This window comes from Aspergillus multicolor, assembly GCF_047715735.1.
Source record: "Aspergillus multicolor strain CBS 133.54 unplaced genomic scaffold BDW74scaffold_2, whole genome shotgun sequence".
Lineage (NCBI taxonomy): Eukaryota > Fungi > Ascomycota > Eurotiomycetes > Eurotiales > Aspergillaceae > Aspergillus > Aspergillus multicolor.
This window is the reverse complement of record NW_027395953.1, coordinates 1,636,054-1,660,822: the sequence shown is the minus strand read 5'-3', so window position 1 is coordinate 1,660,822 and position 24,769 is coordinate 1,636,054. Positions and strand designations below refer to the sequence as shown.

At 52.7% G+C, this 24,769-nt stretch overlaps 12 protein-coding genes across 12 annotated transcripts; 7 read left to right on the top strand and 5 right to left on the bottom strand.

The window, feature by feature from the left end:
- Positions 1-18: 18 nt before the first annotated feature.
- BDW74DRAFT_144605 (uncharacterized protein) lies at positions 19-1,792 on the bottom strand. The gene is made up of 2 exons (XM_073723063.1): positions 1,651-1,792; positions 19-1,589 (listed from the first exon to the last, which is right to left on the bottom strand). The coding sequence occupies exon 2, from the start codon at positions 1,373-1,375 to the stop codon at positions 143-145; it is 1,233 nt and encodes a 410-aa protein (XP_073588914.1). The 5' UTR covers positions 1,376-1,589; positions 1,651-1,792; the 3' UTR covers positions 19-142.
- Positions 1,793-2,470: 678 nt separating this feature from the next.
- On the bottom strand, positions 2,471-4,964 carry BDW74DRAFT_173651 (putative C6 transcription factor; the record flags this gene model as incomplete). The annotated part of the gene is made up of 4 exons (XM_073727834.1): positions 2,471-3,832; positions 3,880-4,636; positions 4,701-4,795; positions 4,848-4,964. 4 exons carry the CDS (start codon positions 4,962-4,964, stop codon positions 2,471-2,473), a joined length of 2,331 nt encoding a protein of 776 aa, XP_073588913.1.
- A 2,470-nt stretch (positions 4,965-7,434) lies between these two features.
- Positions 7,435-8,491, top strand: BDW74DRAFT_173649 (uncharacterized protein; the record flags this gene model as incomplete). Its single annotated transcript, XM_073727833.1, has 2 exons — positions 7,435-7,471; positions 7,524-8,491. The coding sequence occupies 2 exons, from the start codon at positions 7,435-7,437 to the stop codon at positions 8,489-8,491; spliced, it is 1,005 nt and encodes a 334-aa protein (XP_073588912.1).
- An 84-nt stretch (positions 8,492-8,575) lies between these two features.
- Positions 8,576-9,330, bottom strand: BDW74DRAFT_49278 (putative tubulin-specific chaperone Rbl2). The gene is made up of 4 exons (XM_073732951.1): positions 9,303-9,330; positions 8,924-9,104; positions 8,778-8,864; positions 8,576-8,724 (listed from the first exon to the last, which is right to left on the bottom strand). The coding sequence occupies exons 2-4, from the start codon at positions 9,089-9,091 to the stop codon at positions 8,623-8,625; spliced, it is 357 nt and encodes a 118-aa protein (XP_073588911.1). The 5' UTR covers positions 9,092-9,104; positions 9,303-9,330; the 3' UTR covers positions 8,576-8,622.
- Positions 9,331-9,962: 632 nt separating this feature from the next.
- BDW74DRAFT_144593 (flotillin domain protein) lies at positions 9,963-12,547 on the top strand. Its single transcript, XM_073723062.1, has 6 exons — positions 9,963-10,233; positions 10,288-10,387; positions 10,439-10,812; positions 10,862-11,379; positions 11,432-11,662; positions 11,719-12,547. Exons 1-6 carry the CDS (start codon positions 10,229-10,231, stop codon positions 11,886-11,888), a joined length of 1,398 nt encoding a protein of 465 aa, XP_073588910.1. The 5' UTR covers positions 9,963-10,228; the 3' UTR covers positions 11,889-12,547.
- An 11-nt stretch (positions 12,548-12,558) lies between these two features.
- Positions 12,559-14,316, top strand: BDW74DRAFT_49244 (uncharacterized protein). Its single transcript, XM_073732950.1, has 4 exons — positions 12,559-12,746; positions 12,803-12,879; positions 12,933-14,159; positions 14,278-14,316. Exons 1-3 carry the CDS (start codon positions 12,689-12,691, stop codon positions 13,770-13,772), a joined length of 975 nt encoding a protein of 324 aa, XP_073588909.1. The 5' UTR covers positions 12,559-12,688; the 3' UTR covers positions 13,773-14,159; positions 14,278-14,316.
- Positions 14,317-14,445: 129 nt separating this feature from the next.
- Positions 14,446-14,875, bottom strand: BDW74DRAFT_173645 (NEDD8 family protein RUB1; the record flags this gene model as incomplete). Its single annotated transcript, XM_073727832.1, has 4 exons — positions 14,446-14,539; positions 14,598-14,680; positions 14,748-14,802; positions 14,865-14,875. 4 exons carry the CDS (start codon positions 14,873-14,875, stop codon positions 14,446-14,448), a joined length of 243 nt encoding a protein of 80 aa, XP_073588908.1.
- Positions 14,876-15,296: 421 nt separating this feature from the next.
- On the top strand, positions 15,297-16,524 carry BDW74DRAFT_49222 (uncharacterized protein). The gene is made up of 3 exons (XM_073732949.1): positions 15,297-15,404; positions 15,460-15,751; positions 15,813-16,524. The coding sequence occupies exons 1-3, from the start codon at positions 15,345-15,347 to the stop codon at positions 16,448-16,450; spliced, it is 990 nt and encodes a 329-aa protein (XP_073588907.1). The 5' UTR covers positions 15,297-15,344; the 3' UTR covers positions 16,451-16,524.
- Positions 16,525-16,936: 412 nt separating this feature from the next.
- On the top strand, positions 16,937-17,645 carry BDW74DRAFT_165350 (60S ribosomal protein eL42; the record flags this gene model as incomplete). Its single annotated transcript, XM_073726407.1, has 4 exons — positions 16,937-16,939; positions 17,205-17,297; positions 17,361-17,545; positions 17,606-17,645. The coding sequence occupies 4 exons, from the start codon at positions 16,937-16,939 to the stop codon at positions 17,643-17,645; spliced, it is 321 nt and encodes a 106-aa protein (XP_073588906.1).
- A 210-nt stretch (positions 17,646-17,855) lies between these two features.
- On the bottom strand, positions 17,856-19,442 carry BDW74DRAFT_49216 (UDP-glucose:hexose-1-phosphate uridylyltransferase). The gene is made up of 4 exons (XM_073732948.1): positions 19,211-19,442; positions 18,939-19,123; positions 18,122-18,887; positions 17,856-18,069 (listed from the first exon to the last, which is right to left on the bottom strand). Exons 1-4 carry the CDS (start codon positions 19,309-19,311, stop codon positions 17,964-17,966), a joined length of 1,158 nt encoding a protein of 385 aa, XP_073588905.1. The 5' UTR covers positions 19,312-19,442; the 3' UTR covers positions 17,856-17,963.
- A 452-nt stretch (positions 19,443-19,894) lies between these two features.
- On the top strand, positions 19,895-21,325 carry BDW74DRAFT_144578 (F-box protein). Its single transcript, XM_073723061.1, has 4 exons — positions 19,895-20,098; positions 20,146-20,482; positions 20,536-20,904; positions 20,954-21,325. Exons 1-4 carry the CDS (start codon positions 20,048-20,050, stop codon positions 21,052-21,054), a joined length of 858 nt encoding a protein of 285 aa, XP_073588904.1. The 5' UTR covers positions 19,895-20,047; the 3' UTR covers positions 21,055-21,325.
- A 172-nt stretch (positions 21,326-21,497) lies between these two features.
- Positions 21,498-24,575, top strand: BDW74DRAFT_165348 (uncharacterized protein; the record flags this gene model as incomplete). The annotated part of the gene is made up of 5 exons (XM_073726406.1): positions 21,498-22,078; positions 22,135-22,773; positions 22,831-23,069; positions 23,573-23,625; positions 23,673-24,575. The coding sequence occupies 5 exons, from the start codon at positions 21,498-21,500 to the stop codon at positions 24,573-24,575; spliced, it is 2,415 nt and encodes an 804-aa protein (XP_073588903.1).
- Between the last annotated feature and the right edge of the window lie 194 nt (positions 24,576-24,769).

Sequence of the window (24,769 nt, the reverse complement as noted above, 5' to 3'; positions counted from 1 at the left end):
TGTGTATATGTATATGGTGGGTAGGTATCTGTATCGGCATCTGGGTATCACATGCAAACGCAAACTCATAAGATCAGGTATGCCAGCCATGGATCAAGGAAAGCAGTCAAACGCTAACGACGATAGAAGTAGAAGCGCACAATCATAACCAGCTGGAGCTCGTCTTGCTCCTGTTCCTGCTCTTGCCCTTGATTTGTACAACGAGCCTCGGCTTGATTTTCAGTCCTGTCCCACGTCTCCGGCACTCAGCAGGCTCATCAGGGAGATCCATCCGGAACCTGCGGACGCTCCCTTCATAGTTCGCCTTGCCGTCTTTGCTCTCTTCGAAGAAAGGAACTCGTTTATCACCGAACTGGCACCACCGGGGTGCGACTTTCCGCCAGAGCCCGCGGACGCCGCTGCTGGCACGGTCGATCTTCTCATACTCACGGCGGCGGGTAGAGGGGGACGTCCATTCGATTATGGTGGGCTTCGTTTCAGTGGTGGTGAGGTTGACTTCGACGCGCTCGATGGGGATGTCTTTTGAGTGCGTGCTGGAGTAGGAGGGCCGGAGGGCGGGTGATGGATGGCTTTCGAGGATTGGTGTGACGGGAGGAGAGCTCAGGTTGGAGTATGTTCTTGCGGTACGGGGAGAGATTGGTGGAGATGAAGAGATAGACAACTGGCGAGTGACAGTGGCAGTGGTAAGGCTGTTGTCCTGGAAAAGCCGGCAAGATTCGCGGTGCAGGGCTATGAGGTTCTCTCGCCGAATGGGCGAGTCTGGAACGGATGGCGTAAGGGAAGCGACGGTATTTGTCCGGCGATGGGAATGAAGCGAGCTCTGGCGACTATGGGTATGGCCTCCATTTATACTTCCTCCAGAGCGTCGTGTGCTGCGTGAGGTCGAGCGGATCTCGCCGGGAGATTTTGTGGATGAGGTAGTGGGAGAGACAGTTCTTTTCCGTTTCGGCGTCCGCAGCCTCTCTGACGAGGACGAGGGTGGAGGGGATGAGGGAGGGTCGGCCATGCCGCCGTGTGCAGCTTTGGAAGTATTTTCACTGCCCGGTGTTGTGGTTTCAGTTTCAGAAAGTATATAAAAGCCACCAGCAAGGTCGAAGGAGTGGCAAGGGTGAGGTTTATCAGATACAGCGCCCGAGGCGGTACTAGTATCCGAGGGGATGTCGAGAGACGGCACTGGCACTGCCACTGCCAGGGATGTGGGCGTGGGATACGGGTGTTGGTCCGGATTGGAGACGGGTGGAGTAGAACTAGTCGTAGTAGCTGCAAGGGTCGATACAGCTAAATGAAGCGGAGGGGTACCATTATTATGGTCAACATAGTGGTCATAGCCACCTGGGCCGGGAGAAAGATGACGATGGCATGTGATGGAGACCATGGTTGATAGGCTGCGTCATGAGAGCCTGAAGTCGAATTCCAACGAGGGACGGGATGGCCTCACATGCCCCAACGATCGCGAGTGGAGGGTCGGAACGATCAGCAAGGGTCTGGCGGGATATACGGGATAGGAAAGGGCGTGAATGGTCGAGAAGGTCAGGCAGAGCGCCACCAGGACGTCAAGGCGATAAGATTAGGGCTCTGGGAGGGGAAGTCTGGCCTGGTCAGTCCGTGCGGCAATAACATAATAGCAGGCTGCAGTTGGACAATACGTACTGGAGGGAATACATCTTGGCTTTAAGAGAGAGAAGAGGGAGCGGATAAGTGTCCGTGGTGTGGACGAGGTCAGCGGACAGGGCCGAGAGAAAGAGAGAAAGCAGGCGTTGAGATTTATAGCTCACACTTCGTTCTTGCAGCCGACATCGCCCCTCACCGTCTATTTATTGTTAGTCTCGACTCTCGAGTTTCTAGCCTGCTCTGGCGGCAACAGAAACAGTAGCGTAGGGACCGACGGCCACGCTGCAGAACGAGTGGAGGGTCGACTGCCCTGGGCGGCTAGTGATGCAGTCTAGTTCCTCGATCGTCAGCACTTTGCAGGTTTAGACTTCTCAGATTTGTCACGAAGCGCAAAAGGTGAACTCTAGCTTCTGATGCCCCGCATTCCTCTCTCCAACTCAGCAGTGCCTTGCAGCAGTGCTTACCGTGCTGACCCTGCATTCCGATCCTCACGCTGAAGATGATGGAGTCAACAATAATCTGCCTCTTTCCGACCATATCGCCCTATCCCCTATCCCCCTCAATCTATCGCAATATAACTGCAATCTAGGATGTTGCCTGGATCTAGACCGTTGTATAGTGCAGCACCGGCCCCATCCCGGGCCTGTGATTGGCTGCAGCCATTGACCGCCACTCTTCGGCAGTGAGGCCCGCAGTCCAGGGCGGTGAACGCCTTTCGAGTGATCTGCAGCAGAACTTGGAACCACGGCTCCTCTTTCTGTCCCTGAGCTTGGTCCATCCGCCAAATAACGTGGCACATATACGTCAACCTCTGTCCACTTTGGCATTTTGGACTTGTCACTTCAGAAATATGACGGAGCTACAGCGGATTAAATGCCGTCGCATCCCCAGCACCCCACAGGTTTCCCGAGAAATTCTCTAGGGTCTCAAAATCAGGAACCCAGAACGGCCCATGTCCGTCTTCGAGATCTATCCAAGGCGCAAGCTGTAGTGCCATCCGCACGCCGTGATCCTGACTCGCCGGGTCGACGAGTCCCTGGGCTGTATTCAAATCGGGGGTGACGCCTGTGTGATGCGGATGTGTAGTACCAGGATACTCCGGCGCGGCAGCCATGGCAGGACCAGGGGCCTGGCCGTGACTGGCAGGCGTGCCGATCCCAAGGTTGTACCCAGCACCGAGCCCAACTCCGAGTCCGGCATGTTGGGCTGTCATCAACTCGGCCATCCCCGCTGTTTTGGCCGCTTCGTTGCCCTGCAGTTTTTCCATGGCTGCGTTGACGAGCAGCTCAAAGGCGTCGCGGTACTTCTTTACCCATGTGGCACGCTCGCCCATAACGAAGAGTACAGTCGAACAGGCGCGGATGTCATTGCTTATTCGGACCGACCAGACTTGGTCGCTATGAGTCCAAAGGGCGTAAAGGAGGGTTATCCCGGAAATGAAGACTGTCTGTACGGCGAGAAAGGAGTGGCCGTATTCCAGTGTTTGGTGGAGCCGTTTATGTGTCTGGCATATGTCCCCCGCTGCGCGCAGGCAGATATGGTAATAGGGGTCTGTGAGGGGGAGTGATGGGAGAAAGGGTTGGATAAGGAGGCGGAGGGCTCGGTTGTAGTGGAGCATAGGGTAGTCAAGGTCAGAGCCTGTGAAGCGTTGAAGAGCAGATGCCTTCCACTCCTCCAATTCGAGGAAGAGGCGGTCCATTTTCGAACGGAGTGAGTGGATCGGCCTGTCTGCGCGGTATATCTTGTGTTGAATGCGGGAGTCGATGCGGCGGAGTGTGATTAGGTAGATGGAAAAGGTGAGTGACGTGATACGGTGGTTAGCACCACCCTCGGGGGAGGTTGTCGGAGACGCAGGCGGAAGCAGGGCCGGATCACGAACGTCATCATCAACATCAAGGGGAAGGGGAAGGTCAATATGCCTGTCCGCAATGCTAAACGGTCGTCCGAGGGACACTGAGACAACGCGCTCTAGGTAGTAAACCGTCCAAAAGAGACGCCGACGCATCTGAGCCGTGATTGGGTCGAGATTGATTTCGTTGGCCTTGCGATGCAGCCCAAGATCGATTGCCGTACGCATAGCCATGCCAATCATATACCAGACACCTTGACTCGACGCAGAGCGGAGGTGGTATACAACAAGCAGTGTCATCGCCTCGACGTTCTCTACGGATCGGGTCTCACACATCGCTGGCACTTGCTGGAGGGCTGTAATGTAGAAGCGCTGGACGCGGTTAACAAATGCTTTGGCGTGCCGGACAGTCAACCTACCTCTGGCGGGACATAGTCGTACTTCTCACTCAACTGCATCGTAGTCGCCCCAATCGCATACGTGAGATACAGCTTGAAGATACCAAATCGTTCAGACTTGGTAAGCTCTTCTCGTTTCGCTTTGGCCAGCCGCCACCGGTCCTCGTGCAAGCGCCATAGTTCTTTGCGGTCGAGAAACGGATACCGAACATGGAGTCTAGTCAAGTACGCATGGAGAATCCGCCCACCCATCTCATCATTCGGCGGTTCTGTGCTCTTCGCAAGCAACTCCTCCATGCGCAGTGTACGCGGGCGGTCCAAACCAGGCGCCCGATCAGACGGCGTAGGCTGCGGAGGCAAGCCACTAACACCAGCATCTGCACTTCCTCTCCCATCACCAGACAAAGACGGCTGATTGCGCGACGAAGACAACACCTGGTTCCACACGGTAGCCTGGACCATCTCACCCAGGTTCGCTGCGAGGGAGAGTCCCGAACTCGAACCAATGTACGCAGGCGCCTCGGACGAGTTGATAGCAAGGAACCCAACTAGCTCTCCAACAGCATTGTGGTCAATGCCATTCCCAATCCCACTTCCAGGACCAAGTCCCCCGGCAGAGCCAGCCTGTCCAGCACCAGCACCAGCACCCGTAGCATCATGGCTATGCGGCGACAGAAACGCAGCTACGGGATGCGCACTCGTAGTCCTACTACTGCTGGTCCCGGCCTCAATCTGCGCCTCCAGAAACGCAATGCGCTCTTCCAGAGCACGCGTATACCTATTGCTACCCGTGTAAGCAGCTCCCGTAAGAAACAATGCACATGCGCGCTGACACGACCTACTCGCTCTGGGAGCCACTTTCCTGGCGCACCAAGGCCTTGTCGCATTCCGCGCCGGCTCTAAGGCAGTTAGAGCAGACGGGGTACTCGTTATCGCACTGGACTTGTTAACCTGTTGCGTTTAGCAATACATGTGCTCACCTGACCGACCTTTTGCTTCCGGGTCTTGCAGCGCGTGCATGCTGTTCTGCCTCGTTTGCGGGGGTTGTAGTCGCGGTAGGGGGAGGTGGCTCTTGTCTGGGAGGCAGGCAAGTCAGAGGGATTCATCGCGGGATGTACAGGTAGTCATTGTTGGTGTTGATTTGGGGTGGATGGTTGGAGAAGGTTGGGTTGGGCTCATTTGGATCTGAAAGACCCGCCAAGACGCGTTCCGTGGACGGTTCCTGGGCCTAAGACACTACGCAGCACATCGCACTAGCTAGATATATTGATAAGTTTATCGAACTAGACATGGGGTCTTATCTCTTATCATTTACATGGGTTTTTTGAGGGGACTGTTAGAGTTCAGAACAAGGCCGGACAAAGGCCAGTGTATTAGCAGAAAATGTAGGATATGCATCCTATCTATTGAATTATATTGAAGGACCGGCTGGTTTCGAGCCCGGGTATACACTAAAATACGGAATCGACACTGTATGTGGGGAATAGATGATGAACAGAAAAGGAACTATAGAAAAGATAGGCAGAAAGGTGGGTGCGAATGAGATATCACGAGCGAGCGGAATTGAGATAGTAGAAGAGATGAGGACGGCAAGGAGAAGTAGTTAGGTAGTATTCGCCGAATCAGGTCGGGTATTAGGTAGAGTAAAGGTGAAATGCGTTCCGCTGGAGAAGGTGAAATGTGTAATGCAAGGAGAATCGAGAGAAGTGAAGGGCCCAAGTCTCATGTAGGGCTATTGTGAGCATGTGCCGAGGCCAATGAAACATCCATGGGACCAGTTGCACCCCAAGGAGACGGCGCCCCGCGAGTACTAGCCCTGCGAGCGCTGTCATATCTATGCGCATCGTTCAGGCGTTCGGCTGCGCTCTCAACAATGCCCTGAGCAGCGGCTGTAGGCGCCGTGGGACCCGCGTGTGGAATTCCGCCATGCTCAGGCATAGGTTGCGGAGCAACATATTGTTCACCAGTGACGTTCCCTTGATTTGGGAAGAAACTCTGGTTTAGAGCTCCACACGTACTACAAGAGAATTCGATCTTGAAATTGGAAAGAACCATCTGGGGTGCAGAAGGATGACCATGCCCAGGTTGCTGAGTTTGCGTTGGGGATTTGGTGAGACCTGTTTGTCGAGTAGGTTGACTAGTAGTTGGTAGGGAATATGTAGGCTGTTGAGGAGGTGGCTGAGATTGAAGGGAATGGTTAAGGGTCTGCTCATGGTGTGGGACAGCTGGCGCTTGAAGAACGGGAGTGGGAGGAGGTAGTGGCTGTTGTGTCTGAACCGTAGATCGCACATGCTGAGGATTATGTAGCTGCTGCAGATGTTGCTGTATGGGCTGCCCCTGTAGAGGTGTGGTCGAAAAGGTCGTGTTTCGTGGATCTCCGTTCAGAGGCGGTTGGGTACTATCAACAAGACTCGGTGGAACAGACTCGGGCAGCCATCTCTGGCCCGGAATCCCACCATACGCTGAGCCCTCGCTCTGCCCTTCTACAGGCGGCAGCTGACTCTCCCGGTCCTCCCCACTTGACGAATTGGCTGCATCGCTCTGCTGCTGTGAATCCCGCTGCTGCAACCTGATCAGAGCGCGCTGGGCCTGTCTGGTCGATATGTCGTATCCATGATACCGCTTCACCGCGTCCACAACCTCCTGTGCCTTGATCTTGTTCTGCATATTGAACAGTTTCGGAATCTCACGAAGCAGGAACCGCACGTGGGAGGCTTCTGACCGAGCCGGGGTTTTCGTCGTGGAAGTCGCATTGTGTCGACAGCTGTGATTGTCCAACAGACTGCTAATATACGTTGCGTTCCTGTTTGCGCGACAAACGACGCGAAAGTAGCAATCGGGCCCAGGCTTGGGCCCAGACCGGCAGCCTATTACCACGCTCTTCTTGTTGCTCCGCGTCACGCGAAGCTCCCAATGCTGCCGAACAGATATACTCCGTACCAGGGCCTTGAAGTCCTCCAACGATGGGAACCGCTGGCCCACATGGAGGCCCGAATACATCTCCGTCATTTCGATCAGGGTTCACGGCGCAAAACGAATGGCGACGAGTCGGTACCGAAAGAACTTTCCATCAGTGGAATTTCATTCGATGTTGCTGGTCCCAAGAACGCGACGGCCGGTTTCGCATCGTTTACGTCAATCGGCGCCAGTACTCGTAGGTCTGAAAGGGATTGAGTTCGAGAGAGCAATGGTGAGTACGACGGACGCAGAGAAGGGATCCCAGTAGGTTATCGGGCCGATCTGAGTAAGTCAGCCGGAAAGCCGGGGTTGAGGTGAGCCAGCAGATGCCGGCGGGGATGGCCAAATATAAGAAAGAAAATTAGGGAGAGACGGAGCAGTAGCAGTAACAACAATAGTAGCGGATTAGCAGTAATAGTTTGAGAAAGCAACCCGCATGGGGGGTTTGAGAGGAGACGGAGGGTCACCTTTCCGCCTAGCGTGTTTCTCCATCTTCAACTGACCGCTACCGCTCCCTTTAAGCCAGACCCAAGCTCCTCTCGGTGGCCGAGCAAGCGGAACACGCGCTCCCCCACCTCCATCACCTTTTATTCAGCGTAGCGGATAAGCACATCCATCATGACGTCTTATGGGCTGCTCGACCAGGCGGACGAAGGTCGGTTCGTCCCAACGCAGATTTGTTTCGAGGCTAATCTTTGGCAATCTAGATGCCCTCCACAAGTCGCGTCTGCTGAATGTCGAGGAAAAACCATTTAAGAGAATTTCCAAGCGCCTTCTAAACCCTGAATCGATCGTCATCGCGAATGCGACGCTTCCTACGCCCCCGCCCGAGGGGACCGAGGAAGAGGCTGCAGCGGCTGCGGAGGCAGACAAACAGAAAAGGCTCGAGGAATGGCGCCAATTTCGTGAAGATGCGTCTCTAGACTTTGCGGCCTTTGAGGGCAGCATTGCACGGATACAATTTCTGCTCACAAGCAACGAGAAGGAACGAGAGCGATACGTGGCTGAGAAGGAGCGAATTCTTTCCACAATGCAAGCAGTCCGCAATAGCACTACCGAGCTACGCGTTCAATTGGAGGAAGCGCAACGGATTCTGGTACTAAGAAAAAGCTACGACGAACAGACGGAAAAGATCACCAGCAACAGACTGCTGAAGCCGCGGGAGGACCAACAGGCAAATCTGCAAAAACTGCAGGCGGAGATTGCAGAGTTGGAAAACGAGAGCAGAGACTACGCGAAGACATGGGCAGAGAGACGGGAACAATTTGGTCGCATTGTGGAGGAAGGAATGCAGCTTCGACGTTTGATTCGAGACGAGAAGGAGGAGGTAGAGCGCCGAGAAGGCATGCAAGAGGACGAGGATGAAGACGACGAGAAAGCTTCCAAGGGGAAATTGAGCGGTGCCAACACGCCTCGGCCAGAAGAGAGCGCAACACCTTCCCAGCCGGGTCAAGATGAAGCGGGTCGGTCGCCTCTCGTAGTACCGGCGGACAAAGCCACGCCTGGGGCTGCGACACCTCTACGGCAAGTTACCACTGCCGAGGCAGATAAGGAAGACGCGAACATGGTGGATGAAGGCGAGGTGACGGGCGATGAGGGTGAACACCATGACGATCTAGAGGAAGGCGAAGAATTACCGGATGATCGCAACGGCGACGAAATGGACACTACATAGAGGATATGGGTTTATGCATTCACGGAGTCAGGAGTCATGCGGTGGCGTGTTGGAAAAGGATTTTTCTTATTTTTACCTACTTCCTGTCCCAATGGACATGTTTATCATTGATTTCTGGACTCGTCAGTCGATCAAGCAATCTCTCGCTCAGCGACCCTGGCCTTTGCAATGGCATCTTTAGCGGCATTGATATGTTCGACGTTGCTTTCGGCCCCCTTCTTCCCCTCTTCAATCTGAAGCAAGCCTCAGTACCGTCACACAAGGCTTATCAAAACAACAGACTCACCAGTAGACCATCGAGCTTGGCAATGGACTCCTCAATCTTCTGCTTCAGACTGGGGAAAATCCTCTCCGTCTCATCCAGTGCAGCACGCTGACACACGATCAGCATGCCGCGTCTGATAGGTTAAGAGTGCCAAGAACGCAGCTTACCTCTTGCTTCAGCATGTAGTCTCTGTTTTCATCTGCGCTAGGGTCTTGAGCTTCTAGCTTTTTGATTCTTTCTTTCTGCTGCTCTGCCTCGCGGCGGTATGATGCCTCTTCCTTGATCAGGCGCTGGACAGCGCTTGTGGTGATTTCTAGCTGAGAGCGCGGGGCCATTGTGATACTGTTCCTAATCATTCATGAGTTTTCTGTCTATCACGGTCTAGATAAAGTAGAATATGAAGAGATAACAGTGGCCGACTAGACCCTGTCAATATTCGGGGTATGGGCGGGGGAGCATAGGTCCAGAGAGCACGATAGCTCTCTGTAGCTCTTCAAGACGCGGTGTGTGACTCAAGATTTGAAGAAACAAAGTCCCATGACTCACCTATGCTGTACTATCTCAATTGCAACTTATGTCTCTGTAAATCCAACTTTTGGACGCTTGATGAGGTAGCGATGCGACTCGAGCTTCTGCCCCTCCACTGATGCTAGTGATAAAGGTGTTTGCACTGTTTGCTTTGCTTATCAGGCAGAAGCATGAGCTTTCTTCATACGAGCATCTGATTGGCCCAAACTTGAAAGACTGCTTTTACAGCTCTCTCCATGAGTGTCTCTTTTGTCCCCAACACGATCAAAACTTCATGCTCAATAATATTGTCACAGCGGCCGTACAAGCCGGGCAAATCTAAGCAACTCAGGCGTTTCGCTGAGCCGTCTTATCCAGGGGCAGTGATACGGAGCTTCGCAAGGCTGCGCAAACTTACCGAAGTTAGGTCAAGAGGGTCGGCAGTTTCAGCCTTGCCGACCATCATAGCCTCTGATACCAAGGCAGCTTCGCCCATCATTTCTCGCCGTGATTGGTCATTCCAGTCAGAAGATCATCCTACCATGAGGCTCGTCTTCCCCGCGATCAACGTCCGGGCCCCCGGGGCACAGCAACCAACCAGTAACAACAACGCATAGTCCGCTGCGAATTGCCCGGCACCTCAGAGCGTGCATCGCTACTGCATGTGCTCGCTTTCTCTGGCAGCAATAGGAAGGGACGGCGGTGCATGATGCGGATGAGTAGGCCTGTAAACCTTGTTGTCAAACATCTTTACAGCCTTTAAGACCGGGCGACTGGGCACTACCCAGTCGTCCCTGGCAAACGGCAAAGAGAGTTCCTTTGACTCATTTACATGTCTTGCATAAGTAGAACGCTGCGTATATAAGTGGCCCTGCGCCTGTCGTAATCCTACCTCCTTGCATCTTTCCTCAATCCTTCTCATACTTCGTCGAAGTCGAAATATATATCCGTTATCCGTCAACAAAATGAGGTATGTATTATCATTTTAAGACTCTTATGTACTTCATCTAATATTGGCTTGCAGATACTGCATTGCTGAACCCAGCGAATATCTCGTGCTTACTGGAGCCGGGATCGCAGACATCGAGATCCTCAAAAAGGCCTGGGTGTGGCCATGGCAGCGGGTATGTCCTACGAAACACAGTCATCAGCGACTCTTCTGACCATGTCTGCAGTGCGCAAGAATATCGGTCATGCCGTTCGACTTCTCCCTTAGCCTGCAGGCCATGACGATCGAGAAGCTTCAGTTCTCGCTGCCTGCCGTGTTCACTATCGGCCCGGAGGACAAGCTGTCGTCCCTCAAGAAATACGCGCTCTTGCTATCGGGCAAGACGGACCAAAAGTCCGCCAGGCAGCCTGCAGTAGAAGAGCTGAGCACACCGGCTACTAGAAACCATGTCCAGGATATCGTCAAGGGTATCATTGAAGGCGAAACCCGCGTCATCGTCTCCAGCATGACGATGGAGGAAATCTTCAAGGAGCGCCAGATCTTCAAGTCAAAAGTCATCGCCAATGTCCAGAATGAGCTTGAGCAATTTGGACTCAAGATGTACGTTCCGTCATGTTCCTGCAATCGCCTACAGCTGATCATGCCCTAGTTACAATGCCAACGTCAAGGAGCTCCAGGACACCAAGGGTAGCGAGTACTTCGCGACCCTAAGTCGGAAGGCCCACGAAGGCGCCCTGAACCAGGCCAAGATCGATGTCGCGGAAGCCCGGATGAGAGGTGAGATTGGCGAGGCCGAGAAGAAGGGGCGGACAAAGCAAGAAATCTCCAAGATCGATGCGGACACCGCCGTCCTCGAAACCAAGCGAAAGGCTGAAAAAGCCAAGGCCGATTCTGAGCTCATGAACCGCCAGACAGAGCTCGACTCGCAAGTGGAAATGGGCAAGATCATTGCGAAGCGTCAGACGGAGACGAAAGACGCGGAGCTGCAGAAGCAGGTTGAGACCAAGCGGGCGGAGACAGAGCTCGAGCGCCTTAGGGCTAAGCAGGTCACCAAGAGTAAGGTGGAGCGAGAGTCTGCCCAGGAAGTGGCAGATGCGCAGTACTACTCCAGCACGAAAGCTGCTGAAGCGAGGCTCTACGAAGAAAAGATGGAAGCAGATGCGAAATGTAAGACGCTGAACCATATCTTCCTGCCGAGAGTTGTACTAATCCAGCGCAGTCTACCGCTCGTCCAGAGACGCAGATGCTGCGTTCAACACGAAGAAGCGCGAAGCGGAAGGAGTCCTGGAAATGGCTAAGGCTTACGGTGCCCTTATTGACGTCCTTGGTGGTGCGGACGCCTTCCTCCAGTGGAAGATGATCGAGACCGGCATGTACGAGAGACTGGCCCAGGCGAACGGCCAAGCTATTCAGGGCCTGCAACCAAAGATCACCACATGGAACACTGGCGGTAAGTGTTTCCCCATGCTCACAAGCATGGACCGTACTAATAAATCGTGCGAACAGATGCAGGCGGTTCTGGCGATGCCCTGGGCCCAATTCGAAATATCATGCAAGGTCTTCCTCCCCTGCTTAGCACGATTCATGATCAGACTGGCATCAAGCCTCCACAATGGTTTGCTCAGCTACCAGATGGCGAAGGCGGAGCAAAGTCCAGAGCCGTGGCCAGCAAGTAGGGCTATCTGGGTGATGAGCCCTATTTCACTCAGCTTCTTGGTACCTTGTGATTCCCGCGACTCTTTTGTCGACTGTTTTGCCATCTGTTAAGTCTTATTTCTTGAACGACTCCCTCGTCTCTGTTGTTGTTTAAGTCTGAGTCAGTCATACATGCGCTGATAACCCACTTCATCTGTTTTCTGGAACAATTTCCCGCGTTGCGTACGTAGTCCACGCGTCGAAGCACATAAATTTTCAATCGCAGATAAATGTCAACAGTACGTATTCCATTTTCCGAAGACTAGCACCATAGTCACGAGCCTGCAAGGCCGATGCTCGCCTTACGACGTATCAATCACACAGTCAGCCCAGATTAGAAAACCAAAGTGTCCTCAAGTCGAGACAATATATGCGCGGCTGGCCAATAGGGCCATTCTTCTGAACTTGGGATCCTATTCAAGATGGAAACTGGACTCAAAACATGTCACTCTTAAGTCCTCTTTATTGCACAGAGCGTGCTGTCGCTGAAGTGACCAAACTTGGTAACGGAGGTAGAATGGCTGAATATTAAAGAATGGTGAAACTCGGTCACTTTTGATCTCGACCAATCATGTGATGTCATCCGTTTCGGGCGGGATCGACACCGCCGCCGGCCATATATAATCGCTGGAACTGCAGCTTGAACACCAATTCACTTCGTCTTATCTTTGATTGTCGCATTTTGGGCGATTATTGCATGCTTTCCTGCTAGTATGATATGTCATAACTCGCCCATGCTCTCTTTTTGGTCTCATTTCGGTTGTCGTCTGAGTCGTCCACTATGTCACCCCCAACCTTGCGCCAGCTCTGTACTGCGACTGCGATTCGGAACGTGAAGTGTAAGTGGACGCCATTACGCTCTCAGGCGCTCTTGTTGACCTCACTTGCTCTTTAGATCTTAACGATATCGGCAACATTCCTTATGCGCTTGCTCGCCCTTTCCTGCTCAAGATTGAGAGTCCGGAGAAGCTGGTCAGTTGCCGACCTGGACCCTTACCGTTACCCGCCCCTAACCCGCTAGCCAGAGGTCCCTCGAAGTGCAATCACCACATCTTATGAACGATGATGCTGAACTATGGCTCGAGTTTATAAAGCGCGATATACCTAAATGGGACGAATACCCCCTGCCAGAGCAGCCGGACTGCTGGTACGATTTATATTGCGAATTACGAGACGAAGTGCAAAGAGGAGTCGATGAGGATGCGGAAAAGCTCAAGATGGCCCTGGATGGCTTGAGCTCGGAACGAGAGAAGCATAGCACGAAATTCGTGGCCGACCGAAGGACCATCGGCGTCCCGCGGAGCCGGACGAGTGCCCGGCATCGACATAGCACATTCGCGGGCTTCGCACCAAAGAAGAAAAACATCTTCTCCGCGACAAGGAGAAACAACGCTCTAGCTGTTCCGACAAAGCAGCTCAACAACAGGGCGACGCAGGTGCAGCAGGCTCCGCGCTCTTTAGTAGAGGCCCATCGTCGACCTGCTGAGCCAGCCGTCGCTCGGCGACCGTCACTACGGGTGCCCGGCCGCCCGAGCATGCAAGATGGTTCAGGAATCAGAAGTCAAAGCGGCGCTCCGGCTGCTAATAACTCATCTTTGCGGGAGAGAGAAGCTAGACTACGTGCCATTGCTTCGGGCCACGTTGCAGCCTCTTCCCGGTCACACACCCCTCAACGAATGTCCTCTTCGGAAAGGTCCATTTCAGCCAGAACTTCATCAGGCGCTCTACCTGCCACATTGGGGTCTTCCCGCCCTGGTGCTAATACCGCTCCAGAAGCGCCAAGGGTGTCACCACCTCGCGCAACATCCCGGAAACGGCCAGCTCCTAATCTCTTCATTCAGCCCAAAAAGAGGAGGATGAACTAACTCTTTCTTCGGCGGTATATATCTCTAGTTATCTTTAGCAATGGGCGTTGGCTTGTTCGGTATGTGGCTTTGACTACGAACTTGTATCTCGTTTGCTTCTTGGCGTTATTGAGCTGGCGGATATTGGCTGCGGAGTTTAGGGAACATATATACACGGGTTTTTTTTTTTTTTTTTTGAGCCAGGTTGGCGTTGGAGTGCCGTCTGACAGTGACGCGCCGGTGCGGGTCTCAAGCAATTCCACTTCGTCTACGCCTGTTTAGGATACTACGCGCTCGCATTCGTGCTTACGGTCATTCGAACATCTACGTACTCGCGCGTCCAGTTTACTCGATGCCGAACGAGCGGCAGAGAGATAGTTTATCGTGTGGATTCATATGTCACATGAGGTAAGTGCGCCCATGGGTGTCATACTCGTGGTTCATGCTGAAAACTCCGGGTGTATGACATTCTCCTTTGCTCCCAGCGGCAGAACACCAAGATCGAGATATCATGCCCGTCTTCAAGTTGGGTATATTAAAGCGCAAACCACCTTGCAGTGCCTAGATTTCGCGTCGTTTCTATTATGCAGCCCGGCTCCACCGTTCCAACTTATCATCATGGTCGAAACAGAAGACATGTCGCTTGTGTTTTCAAAGGGGTAAATCGTTCGGTTGTTGGGCTTGAAGAGGCCATCTAGAGGGCGTCGCAGCCGCCACGGAGGGCAAGGACGAGATGAAGTGTCGCGCCACCTTCGAGGTTGTAGTCCTGGGCGGTCTTGTCATCGGCCCTACAAGCAAGAAGACAGGTAAGCGATAGGAATACTAATGTTAGAAGACTCGACATACATCTGCTTTCCACCGAAAATCAGTCGCTGCTGGACAGGCGGAATACCCTCCTTCTCCTCAACACGCTCCTTTATCCGAGATACCTGGTGTAGCTATTAGCATCGTCGCGAGGAAATTTGCCGCGTAGCGGCTCGCGCAGTATATATGTACCTTGTAGTCGGCTTCGATGTCCAGCTCGATCTCCTTTCCGGTAAGTGTACGGACCCTGTCGGAGAATATCCCGTTAGCCGCTACAAGAGCATGGATGAGGCGCAGGGGTATACTGACTTGATCAACATTTTGAGAAATGCGGTGCTTTTATCGCTTGCTTAGAAGTTCTTTGGTAAAACAAGGTATTGGTGATAGAGGCCTATTGGAGGTGAGTGAGGGGAAGATGTTCAAGAGAGTTAGAGAGGATGACAGAAAGCCCGCAATGGGCGTGGCGGGGTCTTATAGTGGGGCAGCAGGACTATAGGAACTCATGCCTAGCATAGGCTTCTGTGAATAGATCATTCACAACAGAAGTGAATGACATGTTTGTGAATGCAGGGAATGTGCTAGCTTATCTGGAAGCTCATGCCTGAGTTAAGGCTATCATGCATGATGATCCATGACTGATGTCTCGCAATAGGGAAGGAAATATATACATGCAGTAGCTCATGCTTTTCGTCGCTATATATAGCCACTTTCCCTGGACAACTGGCGACTCTAAATTGAAATTCGATATCAACGTCAATCAAGTATCTATCCATTAAGCTTGGTACCGTAATGGCGTCGCCCCCAACGAACCCTTTCAATCAGCTACTTGTCGACTGCCAAAATAATCCAGTAAGTACCCTTATTCCCAGGATCAACGACCAAACCCATGCTTATTCCAATATAGAATGTGATCCAAGCGCGGTACGAAACTCACCGAGCGAATAGAAACGCCCTGTTCAGAGAGAAACTTCTTCATGAAGACTTCCCAGGCTGGCAAATTGACGAGATCCTGAGCAAGCTAGTCGCGCAACCCGTTGCTCAGAATCAGGATGAATCCGCAGCGCTTGAAGCACCGACATTAGCACCCGTCAAGTTTACTGACCACCGTCACAACTTGAATCTATACGCTCGGCCACCAAAGCACATCAAGAAGCTGGTCGCTGAGATCCAGCGGGAGATTCGTGATGTAGCGCCTTGTTCGTACCAAACCAGTCTCTTTCCCCCTGCAGATAGTCGAGATCTACTAACATCTACGAGCTCTCTGGTTCTCACCTCCTGAATCGCTGCATATCACCACGCTGGAGATAGCCAGTTCACGCACGCAAGAAGAGATTGATGATCTAGCTGGATGGCTCTTACAGGACGGCACCGCTCAGAAGCTCGCAAACTACATACCTGATAACAATCATTGCGTACGCCTTTTCAAGCCGATTGTCAGCTATGACGCCTCGGCAATGGCGCTGAGCTTTCTCCCTGCTGCTGGAGAGCCTACTACGGTAGATAAACAGCAGCATGAAGATGCGTATACCTACCACCATTTACGCCGGGACCTGGCTGCTACAGTCCTCGAGTCCGGAATTGCCTTAGGGGCGAGGTATGTTGTGCCTTCGGCGCATGTTACCATTGCGAGATTCGTGACCCAGGATGGGTTCTTGCTCGAGGATAAGAAAGTCGGTGGCAGTAATGTGGCCGCATTAGTTCGGAGAATAGAGAGGGTGAATGCGATGTTGAGAGAAAAGTACTGGTCTCGAGAAGGTGGAGAGGGTAGTATACCAGCAAAGGGAGAATGGGTTGTTGGGCAGGAGCAGGGCTTGGAGTTTAACAAGGGGACGTCATGGTATGGGGGTGGTGAGAAGGTGCTGGTTGGGAGAGCGTCAGTGACCCAACTTACATGAGACACCGAGCTCAACCCTGACACAACATTAAACAGAGCAATAGATAAGTAAAGCTAGAGAGGACGATGTTCAAGATGTTCGCGCCTCAGGCAATATGGAGTAGAGTTGGTTGGATCCGAAGTCTTGGCACGTCCAAAAAAGGGTTAGACTGTCCACACGCCGATAGGGCCGGCCTAAGCGAAACGAAATCCCACAACCACGCCTGATCCGACTTGATCTCACGACAAGAGACCACTAACGACCAGCAAATCCCGCGAGCCGGCCAACACAGTCAAAATGGTAAGAGACCATATTCCATTCTCGAGCACGCTGTCGGTACCTGGATTTTGGAGAAATTCGATTCGAAATATGCGTCTTTTGCGGAGCAATTCAATGTACGACTACGGCGAACACGGCAACGAGAAAAGGATGGCGAATACACTATGGCATGACATCCGACACCTGTGATTCTATTTTTTCAATGCAAGCGACTAGACATGCGGAACGATGGCGGAAGAGACAGACTGTGGAAGCAGTGTTATGACGGAACGACTTGCGGTTATTTCGATTATTACGGCCAGCGTGCGATCGGATAACAGAATCTCCAGCCCGCAATAGACGACAACCACGACGCTTCATCAGTACCGGCTACATCCCATAGGCGCGACGTCGAATTTATCTTCAAAATCCGGAGACATGGCAGCGTGGCGAAGCTTCGACTCCGACCGGAATATGTCACTTCTCGCACCAGAAACTGACGAACTACTTGCAATAGGTCAACGTTCCCAAGACGCGCAAGACGTACTGCAAGGGCAAGGAGTGCCACAAGCACACCCAGCACAAGGTCACTCAGTACAAGGCTGGCAAGGTGAACACCACCGCATCCCACGGACACAACTGAACGAATGCTGATCTGGATGCAATTCTTCAGGCCTCCCTCTTCGCGCAGGGTAAGCGCCGTTACGACCGTAAGCAGAGCGGTTACGGTGGTCAGACCAAGCCTGTCTTCCACAAGAAGGCCAAGACCACCAAGAAGGTCGTCCTTCGTCTTGAGTGCACCGCTTGCAAGACCAAGAAGCAGCTCGCTCTCAAGCGTTGCAAGCACTTCGAGCTTGGGTATGTTACGCTATATACGTTTGTTGAGGCGGCCAGAGGCTAATGTATGTGTTCGTATAGTGGTGACAAGAAGACCAAGGGTGCTGCTCTCGTCTTCTAGTTTCGCAATTTCTCTGTTCGGCTCTGGGTTCCCGCATGGCAATGGAAAACGAAATAGGATTTCATATTTAGAAATCAAAAAGAAATTTATATGACTCCGGACGGCTGATCGAGTCTCTTGACGAATCCAACGTGTTCACTCAGTGCACCTCCCCTAGCCCTTCATATCGGCTAAGCGTGTGTCGTTATCTTTGTAGTCCTAGTTATTGGTACTGACGACTCGTGATGAACATCTTCCATTTTTACTATGATTCTCGTTAATCTCATACTACTGCTACATATCTACATTAGGTGCCAAGGTCCAACCGGTCGGCTTCATTTAGGAATCCAACTTCTTCCGGTACAGCTCGCCGCCGCAGCCCCGTAACCGGGCGGCCGCCTGCTCCGGGGTGATATCACGCTGAGGCTCAGCCATCAACTCGTATCTGTTTATCATCAGCAGCCACCCACCGATTTCAGTGTTAGTGAAGAACTCACCCGACCAAAAACTTCCTGACCGTCGCACTCCTCAATAATGGCGGATAGAAATGCAAATGCAGATACGACGCCTCAATCTCCTCCTCGGACCCCTCCAACGGCGCCTGATGAATCCCCATACTGTACGGAAAGTGCGTCTCAAAGAGGTTATCGTACCTCCTAGTAACCTCCGCAATCGCCTCCGCAAGCTGTGTCTTCTCGCTATCATCAAGATCAACAAGAGCACGCTTGTGCGTCTTGCTAACAATCATAGTCTCAAACGGCCAAATCGCCCACCACGGACAAACGACCAGGAACGCCTCGTTCTCAAAGACCACGCGCTCCTGCTTCTTGCTCTCGAGGGCCGCGTAATCGGCCAGCATGTGTTGGCCGCCGTGCTCGCGTCGGTACTTCTTCATCTGCTCGAGTTCGGCGGCGAGCTCTTCGGGCAGGGAACTGGTTGTCCAGATCTGGCCGTGCGGGTGCGGGTTCGAGCAGCCCATTGCCGCGCCCTTGTTCTCGAAGATCTGCATGTAGCGGTATTGCTCTTTGGGCTTGGAGAGGCTTGCTGCGGGGGAGTCGGGGGAGATGGGGATCTTGGATGCGGCGGCTGCGAGAGCGCTGTTGGGTGAGAGGTGCGCGATGTAGACATCGGTCCAGGCGTTGATGACGGGGACGATTTCGGCTGGGGAGAGGTCCGCTAGGGTGAGGTTGTGGGCGGCGGAGAAGGTGAGCACGTAGCATCTTCCGGTGACTGGGTCCGCGCGGAGGAAGAACGATTCGGCATCTGAGGGTCTGTTAAAGTGTTTGTAAGGAATGGTCTTTCGCTGCGACGTACCGTCTGCGGACTCTGGTTGGTAGGGGGCCTGTTCCTCCTTGACTGCGCTGTAATCGTTTACAAAAATGAAAGTCTTTTCGTACTTGGGGTTGTGGTCTCCCTGCGCACGCTTGTTACCAGGGCAAAGGTAGCAAGTAGCGTCGTAGTCGGGGAGGGTTGTCTTGGAGGGTGTTTCTTGGGCTCCTCTGTCGCATTGTCAGAACACACCTTTTCCAAATTTCGCGCGCCATTATGCCCTCGAAGAAATCTACTAGAAATTGGATACAACTTACTGCCAGGGACGCTTGGTACGGTGGGGAGAGACCAGCACGTAGGCACCGCGGAGAGGATTATATCTCCGGTGGGAGATGTCGTCGAGGACGTTTTCGACCATTTTCAATTGCTATGTTAGTGATCAACGGACGGGCAACACAGGGGAAAATAAGAAGATGGAATTAAATTAGGGAAAGAATTTATTATGAGCTAGTCTTAGACATGTGGAGGGGAAGACCGCGGGGAACCAAAGCATGAATTCTTCCGGGCGCGGAGGGGCATTTCCTGTCAGGATGCGACGCTACATCACTCGCCCTTGTTATTTGCTGGGGCGGGTAATTTCCTCGGGGCATTTAATTGCGAGGGCTTTCTGGATTCTCAGACTCTGAGTTTGCCCTCATGTCCTGCCATATATCGCGCATGTGATGGGTGCGCCAACCACAGCTATCTCAACACTATGCATGTCACAAGCATCATCAGGGAAATCCTCCCGAAGACGAAGCAGTATTGCTGCCACATTGACCTTCTCCTTTGTGAGGAGTCAGGAACGCGGAGAGAGCCGAAACAATTTGGCCGACTCGGGCCGATGTGTGCCTGATTACTGAGGCAGTAAATGACGTCACGAGGGACTTCTGTAGTTGGGGTAGGATACGGAGTACGACTGCTAGACGTTGCAAATAATGCTTATCGCCAGCTAGATAAGCCTCAAGTACCTGGATCAATGTAAGACCGCTTGCTTCATGTTATACCATATCTGGTAGAGGCATGGTCAGCTCTTCCTATTTAGTCAAGATCTAAGCGATATCCATCCCCCCAGCTACCCCGCACTCTAGGAAGTGAGCGAGACATCTATCACTATGGCTGTCGACACTGCATCAGAACTTCATCTATATTCGCTGCCTAATGAGGTATCACCTACGGCTACGCCGCTGAGATATACCCTAATATATGACAGGTCTTCGTCCAGATTCTCACCCCGTTCACTGTCCGTGAGCTCCTCGACCTGGCCGCAGTCTCCCAACGCTTCCATGCTTTAGTTCTGCGTCTCTTGCACTATCGACTCCTTCTTTCAGCACAATTGACAGACCATAAATTGATCTTAGAATGCTACCACCCCACATCGAAGCTGACCGAGCCGTACGCTTTCTGTAAGTACCTCGGCACGCCGGGCCTAAGTGACAAGTACGAGGGGGAGGGTTCGCTCTACGAAAACATAGAAACCGCACATAAGCTTGGGAGGCTTGGAGCGTTATACTCGGTATTCAAGCCAGAAGAGGCCGAAGCTACACTGGGTGAGTATGGGCCCGATTCTGGTGTAAAGTCTATTATAGGCTGACCGAGCAAGATGATACGGTTCTGAAAGCAGATGCGCTCGCCGTACGGCGGCCTGTTAGCATTGAGAGCTTCGAAGACTTCTACCAGCTGTGTGTCGTCGTGAACGTGGTCAAGGTCCTCCCAGGTACCGATGTTATTCTGAGTGCCGTAGGTGTCGAGGACGGAGTAATGAGGCTGTTCAGAGCTTGGCTGAAAAGCAAGGCAGATCACACACCAGACTCGCAGCATCTTGATGATGATGGAGTTCTGTGGGTTGATCAAAGCAAGAATGTTGGTCTGAAATTTCGAGTCTATGAAGCCACCAAGCCAGATTCCGATCTTCCTGTGCTCGTTCATCGAGATGAGGAAACGGTTTCCAGCTATGAGATTGTGATTGATGGTATTGCACTTTGCCTTAAATCTTAGGTCAAGGCTGACATTTGCTATAGAGCTTCATATACGTACGACGTGTCTGCTTTTGGCTGTAGAGCAGTCGCTTCGGGAGCAACAGAGCCATCCCAAGGCTGTTATCTTCACGAGCATGGGATAGATATCCATTCAGCTCGTAGAAGACAGTCTATTCCCTGTGCATAGTTACTAGAGGTAAGAGACTTCGTTTTTTGTGCTACATATATTTTATTCCCCTCCAGCGGGAAGTTACCATGCTTCTTGAATACAACTGTACAAGATACTCGAAGTGGTGGGATGGCATGATCTATAAGTTGAATTTCTATTCACTGGATACCCTTTATTCCATGTGTGTGAGTAGGTCCAGTGTCAGGAAGCCTGTTTGGTGAATATATGCTCATTGTACCTTGGGGCTGTGTTAATGAGAATTCATTGTCCTATTCACCTACATACAGAACATGTAACACATCTCCTCTATCTTGCCTATATTATGCCCTTCTAGCATCTTGTTCCATCCTCTCACTCTCCATCTTCCTCTTTCCTCTCAACACCCTCTTCCTCTTCCAGACACTACAACACCAAACAATGGCGAAACCAAGCATCCTCTTTGTGACCAACAGAGAGCTAGGACAGGCTACTGTTGTCCTAGCAGTTTGCCATGAGTTCCTCATTCGCCAGTCCTACGACGTTCATATCGCCTCGTTTTCAGGGCTTGAGCCAACCGTGTCCGACCTGAACGCCCAAGTTGCCCGGACCACCTTGTTGCAGTCCTCATCTATCACCGCAACCTTCCATACTCTGCCTGGCCGGGCCATGGTTGAGGCTGTGACTTTCAACACTAATCCATCTGACAGCAGTTCCTCCGATGGCTCATCCAGCACCTGGTTCAACTCCCATGAAATTGGCTTCTTCGGCGCCCAAAAGGCTTATCCCATGCTATGCAATGTCATGGTACCTTGGACTGGAGATGAGTACATTGCAGCATACGACAAGTGCGTTGAGATCATCAAGAAAGTTCAGCCTTCGATCGTTGTTATTGAGCCGCTTCTTGCCCATGCTATCGATGCTTGCCGCATGCTTGATTGCAAGTATGTGCTCTTGAGTCCTAACACTGTAAAGGACCATGTGGTACAGCCGTATCTAGCGAATCTCTGGAAGTTCCCGAGGTAAGTCTTGCATATATCTGCTTTGAGATAGTTTTGATTGACTGACATGTATATAGCCTCTGCTCTGGATACTCATTTCCCCTCCCCTGGAAATACATCCTGCCCAATGCGTACCTTGCCATCTGCACCGGACTCACATTCGTCAACTCTCCTGTCTTCAAGGCCATCAACGAACGCCGCCATGCCGAAGGCATCACAGGCCCATACCCGGTCATGACGTCCTCCGACAAAAACCCCACGCCTGTACTCATGGCTTCGCATCCTGCCATCGACTTCCCCTGCTACATCCCAGACTGCATTACCAGCTGCGGCCCGATTCTGCGTCCCTGTGCCCCCATCAGCGAGGCGTGCCCGGACCTCGCCAAATGGCTGACCTACGGTCCTACCATTCTGATCAATCTCGGATCGCACGTTTGCTATGACCGCATCCAGGCTCGAAAATTCGCGGATAGTCTGCGCCTGATCTTGGATGCTAGACCTGACGTCCAAATCCTATGGAAGCTGAAGCCCGATCGCAAGGTAGAACCCGCGGATTGGATCCCACAGGCTCTGACGGAGATCTTCGACGAAGTCTCTATCGGCCGTGTGCGTATCGAAGAGTGGCTTCCCGTCGAACCCATCTGCATTCTCCAGAGCGGACGTGTTTGCTGTATGGTTCACCATGGTGGTGCGAACTCGTATAACGAGGCTGTACGGTGAGTTTCCTTGACAACTCCTAACTTTGTGGGAGCGCTGGCTGACATACTTCTTAGGGCTGGTGTGCCGCAGATCGTCCTCCCCGTCTGGTTCGACACCTACGACTTCGCCGCCCGCGTCGAGTACCTCGGCATAGGAGTTTGGGGAAGCAAGACGAGTGCGCCTGCAGTCAATGTGCCCGAACTCGGCAAAGCATTCCTCACTGTCTTGCATAGCGAGGACTGCATGGCGATTCGTGACAACGCCAAGGCGATTGCAGAGAAGCTCGGCTCTTCCGAAGGACGAGTCGTGGCCTGTGAAAAGATCATCGAGATGATTGAAAACTAGAGTCTAGAGACTAGAGACTAGAAGCTGGATAGCCACTTCTTGGGAGTATTAGCAGAATTCAGAATATTCGTTCTGTTCCTCGTTTAATGTCATGTTGTTAATTGAGCAATCAATAAGTCTTAGTGATATAGTTCGCTCGGTGTAGAGCTTCGGACGATTTCGGCAGCAGTCGGGGCCACACCAAGCCTGCCATGGTCTAGCCTCCGCCATGAGGCCGGGCTCGGCCATACGTAGCCTTGTATAGATGTAGAAGTAGACTAATCAATTGAAACAAGCTTCTGAGCTGGGGCAGAGTGGGGGGACGATCGCTCGTGACTTAACTTGGAAGGACTCCTCCTCTCCTCGGTAAGCAGCCGGTTAATCTCTAAACCGCGTACTTAAACGACTGCGTAACCTCTCGACATCCTTCCTTATCAATTGCTTGAGCACATTCATCACAATCCAGTTTTTAGCTGATTCAACACTCATCAGACACAATGGCATCCGAAACCGTAGCCTGGATTGGCCTGGGGAACATCGGCCGGGTAAGCCACCGTGCCCCTCACAGAGGAACCACAACTAACCAGCGCAGGGAATGAGCCGCAACATCGCGCTCAAAGGTCCCCAGAAGACCCCCGTGAACCTCTACAACAGAACCGCCTCAAAGGCAAGCGCATTCGCAGAGTCCATCAACGCCTCAAAGCCCCAAGCAGCCGTCGCAGTCTTATCCCTCCCCGCAGCCATCAAAGACGCCTCTATCACCTTCATCTGCGTCGGCGACGACCACGCCCTCGACCAGATCATCAACACCATCACCTCCGATGATTCTGTCAGCCTCAAGGACAAGATCATCGTCGACTGCTCGACCGTGCACCCGGACACCTCGCGCCGGATCCACGCCACCCTCGCCGCCAAGGGCGCAACATTCATCGCGTGCCCCGTCTTCGGCGCCCCCAACGCCGCAGACGCAGGGCAGATGGTCGTTGTGCCCGCCGGATCCCAGTCGGGCATCGCGCGCATCCAGCCCTTCCTCGAAGGCGTCACCTCCAAAGCCGTGCTGGACGTCGGCCCCGAAGCCGAGAAGGACGTCGGGCGCGCCTCGCTGCTCAAGGTACTGGGAAACACCTTCATCCTAAACACTGTTGAAACACTAGCGGAGGGACTCGTTGTCGCTGAGAAGTCCGGGCTCGGCACGGACGTGTACTCGCAGTGGGTGTCGACAATGTTCCCCGGCCCGTTTGCGAAGTATGCGGAGCGCATGGCGACGGGGGAGTACTTCAAACGTGAGGAGCCGCTGTTTGCGGTGGACTTGGCGAGGAAGGATCTTAGGCATGCTGCTAATCTTGCGGAGGGGGCGGGGATGACGCTGCCCAGTGTGAAGGTTACGGATGATCTACTGAAGGTGGTCAAGGAGGAGAAGGGGGAGAAGGGGGATATTGCGGGTGTCTATGGGGCTATTAGGAAGGCGTCTGGGTTGCCTTATGAAAATCAGTAATTTGTGCATGTAGATAGGTGACTTTATCTAGTTGACTGATCATTTACCTCACTTGAAACCTGTAGCCGTAGCCCTACTCTATCTACCATCTGCCCATTCCTGAAACGAACGAAGCATGTGTACATCGGCAACAGGTAATGTATCCAATCATACCCATGGCCACTAGTAGAGACACGTACAGGATAAATTATCCG

Bases quoted from the DNA above. Each gene is read 5' to 3' on its own strand.
- BDW74DRAFT_49216 (XM_073732948.1), bottom strand. From the start codon at position 19,311: ATGGTCGAAAACGTCCTCGACGACATCTCCCACCGGAGATATAATCCT. The intron at 18,888-18,938 runs GTACGTCGCAGC...ACAGACCCTCAG, and splicing joins CCAACCAGAGTCCGCAGACG to ATGCCGAATCGTTCTTCCTC. The intron at 18,070-18,121 runs GTGAGTTCTTCA...GATGATAAACAG, and splicing joins GTCAGGAAGTTTTTGGTCGG to ATACGAGTTGATGGCTGAGC.
- BDW74DRAFT_49278 (XM_073732951.1), bottom strand. From the start codon at position 9,091: ATGGCCCCGCGCTCTCAGCTAGAAATCACCACAAGCGCTGTCCAGCGC. The intron at 8,865-8,923 runs GTAAGCTGCGTT...ATCGTGTGTCAG, and splicing joins ACTACATGCTGAAGCAAGAG to CGTGCTGCACTGGATGAGAC. The intron at 8,725-8,777 runs GTGAGTCTGTTG...GGCTTGCTTCAG, and splicing joins CCAAGCTCGATGGTCTACTG to ATTGAAGAGGGGAAGAAGGG.
- BDW74DRAFT_49244 (XM_073732950.1), top strand. From the start codon at position 12,689: ATGTCACCCCCAACCTTGCGCCAGCTCTGTACTGCGACTGCGATTCGG. The intron at 12,747-12,802 runs GTAAGTGGACGC...CTTGCTCTTTAG, and splicing joins TGCGATTCGGAACGTGAAGT to ATCTTAACGATATCGGCAAC. The intron at 12,880-12,932 runs GTCAGTTGCCGA...CCCGCTAGCCAG, and splicing joins TTGAGAGTCCGGAGAAGCTG to AGGTCCCTCGAAGTGCAATC.
- BDW74DRAFT_49222 (XM_073732949.1), top strand. From the start codon at position 15,345: ATGGCGTCGCCCCCAACGAACCCTTTCAATCAGCTACTTGTCGACTGC. The intron at 15,405-15,459 runs GTAAGTACCCTT...ATTCCAATATAG, and splicing joins TCGACTGCCAAAATAATCCA to AATGTGATCCAAGCGCGGTA. The intron at 15,752-15,812 runs GTTCGTACCAAA...AACATCTACGAG, and splicing joins GATTCGTGATGTAGCGCCTT to CTCTCTGGTTCTCACCTCCT.
- BDW74DRAFT_144578 (XM_073723061.1), top strand. From the start codon at position 20,048: ATGGCTGTCGACACTGCATCAGAACTTCATCTATATTCGCTGCCTAAT. The intron at 20,099-20,145 runs GTATCACCTACG...AATATATGACAG, and splicing joins TATATTCGCTGCCTAATGAG to GTCTTCGTCCAGATTCTCAC. The intron at 20,905-20,953 runs GTATTGCACTTT...CATTTGCTATAG, and splicing joins CTATGAGATTGTGATTGATG to AGCTTCATATACGTACGACG.
- BDW74DRAFT_144593 (XM_073723062.1), top strand. The intron at 11,380-11,431 runs GTAAGACGCTGA...AATCCAGCGCAG, and splicing joins GATGGAAGCAGATGCGAAAT to TCTACCGCTCGTCCAGAGAC. The intron at 11,663-11,718 runs GTAAGTGTTTCC...TCGTGCGAACAG, and splicing joins CACCACATGGAACACTGGCG to ATGCAGGCGGTTCTGGCGAT.
- BDW74DRAFT_144605 (XM_073723063.1), bottom strand. From the start codon at position 1,375: ATGGTCTCCATCACATGCCATCGTCATCTTTCTCCCGGCCCAGGTGGC.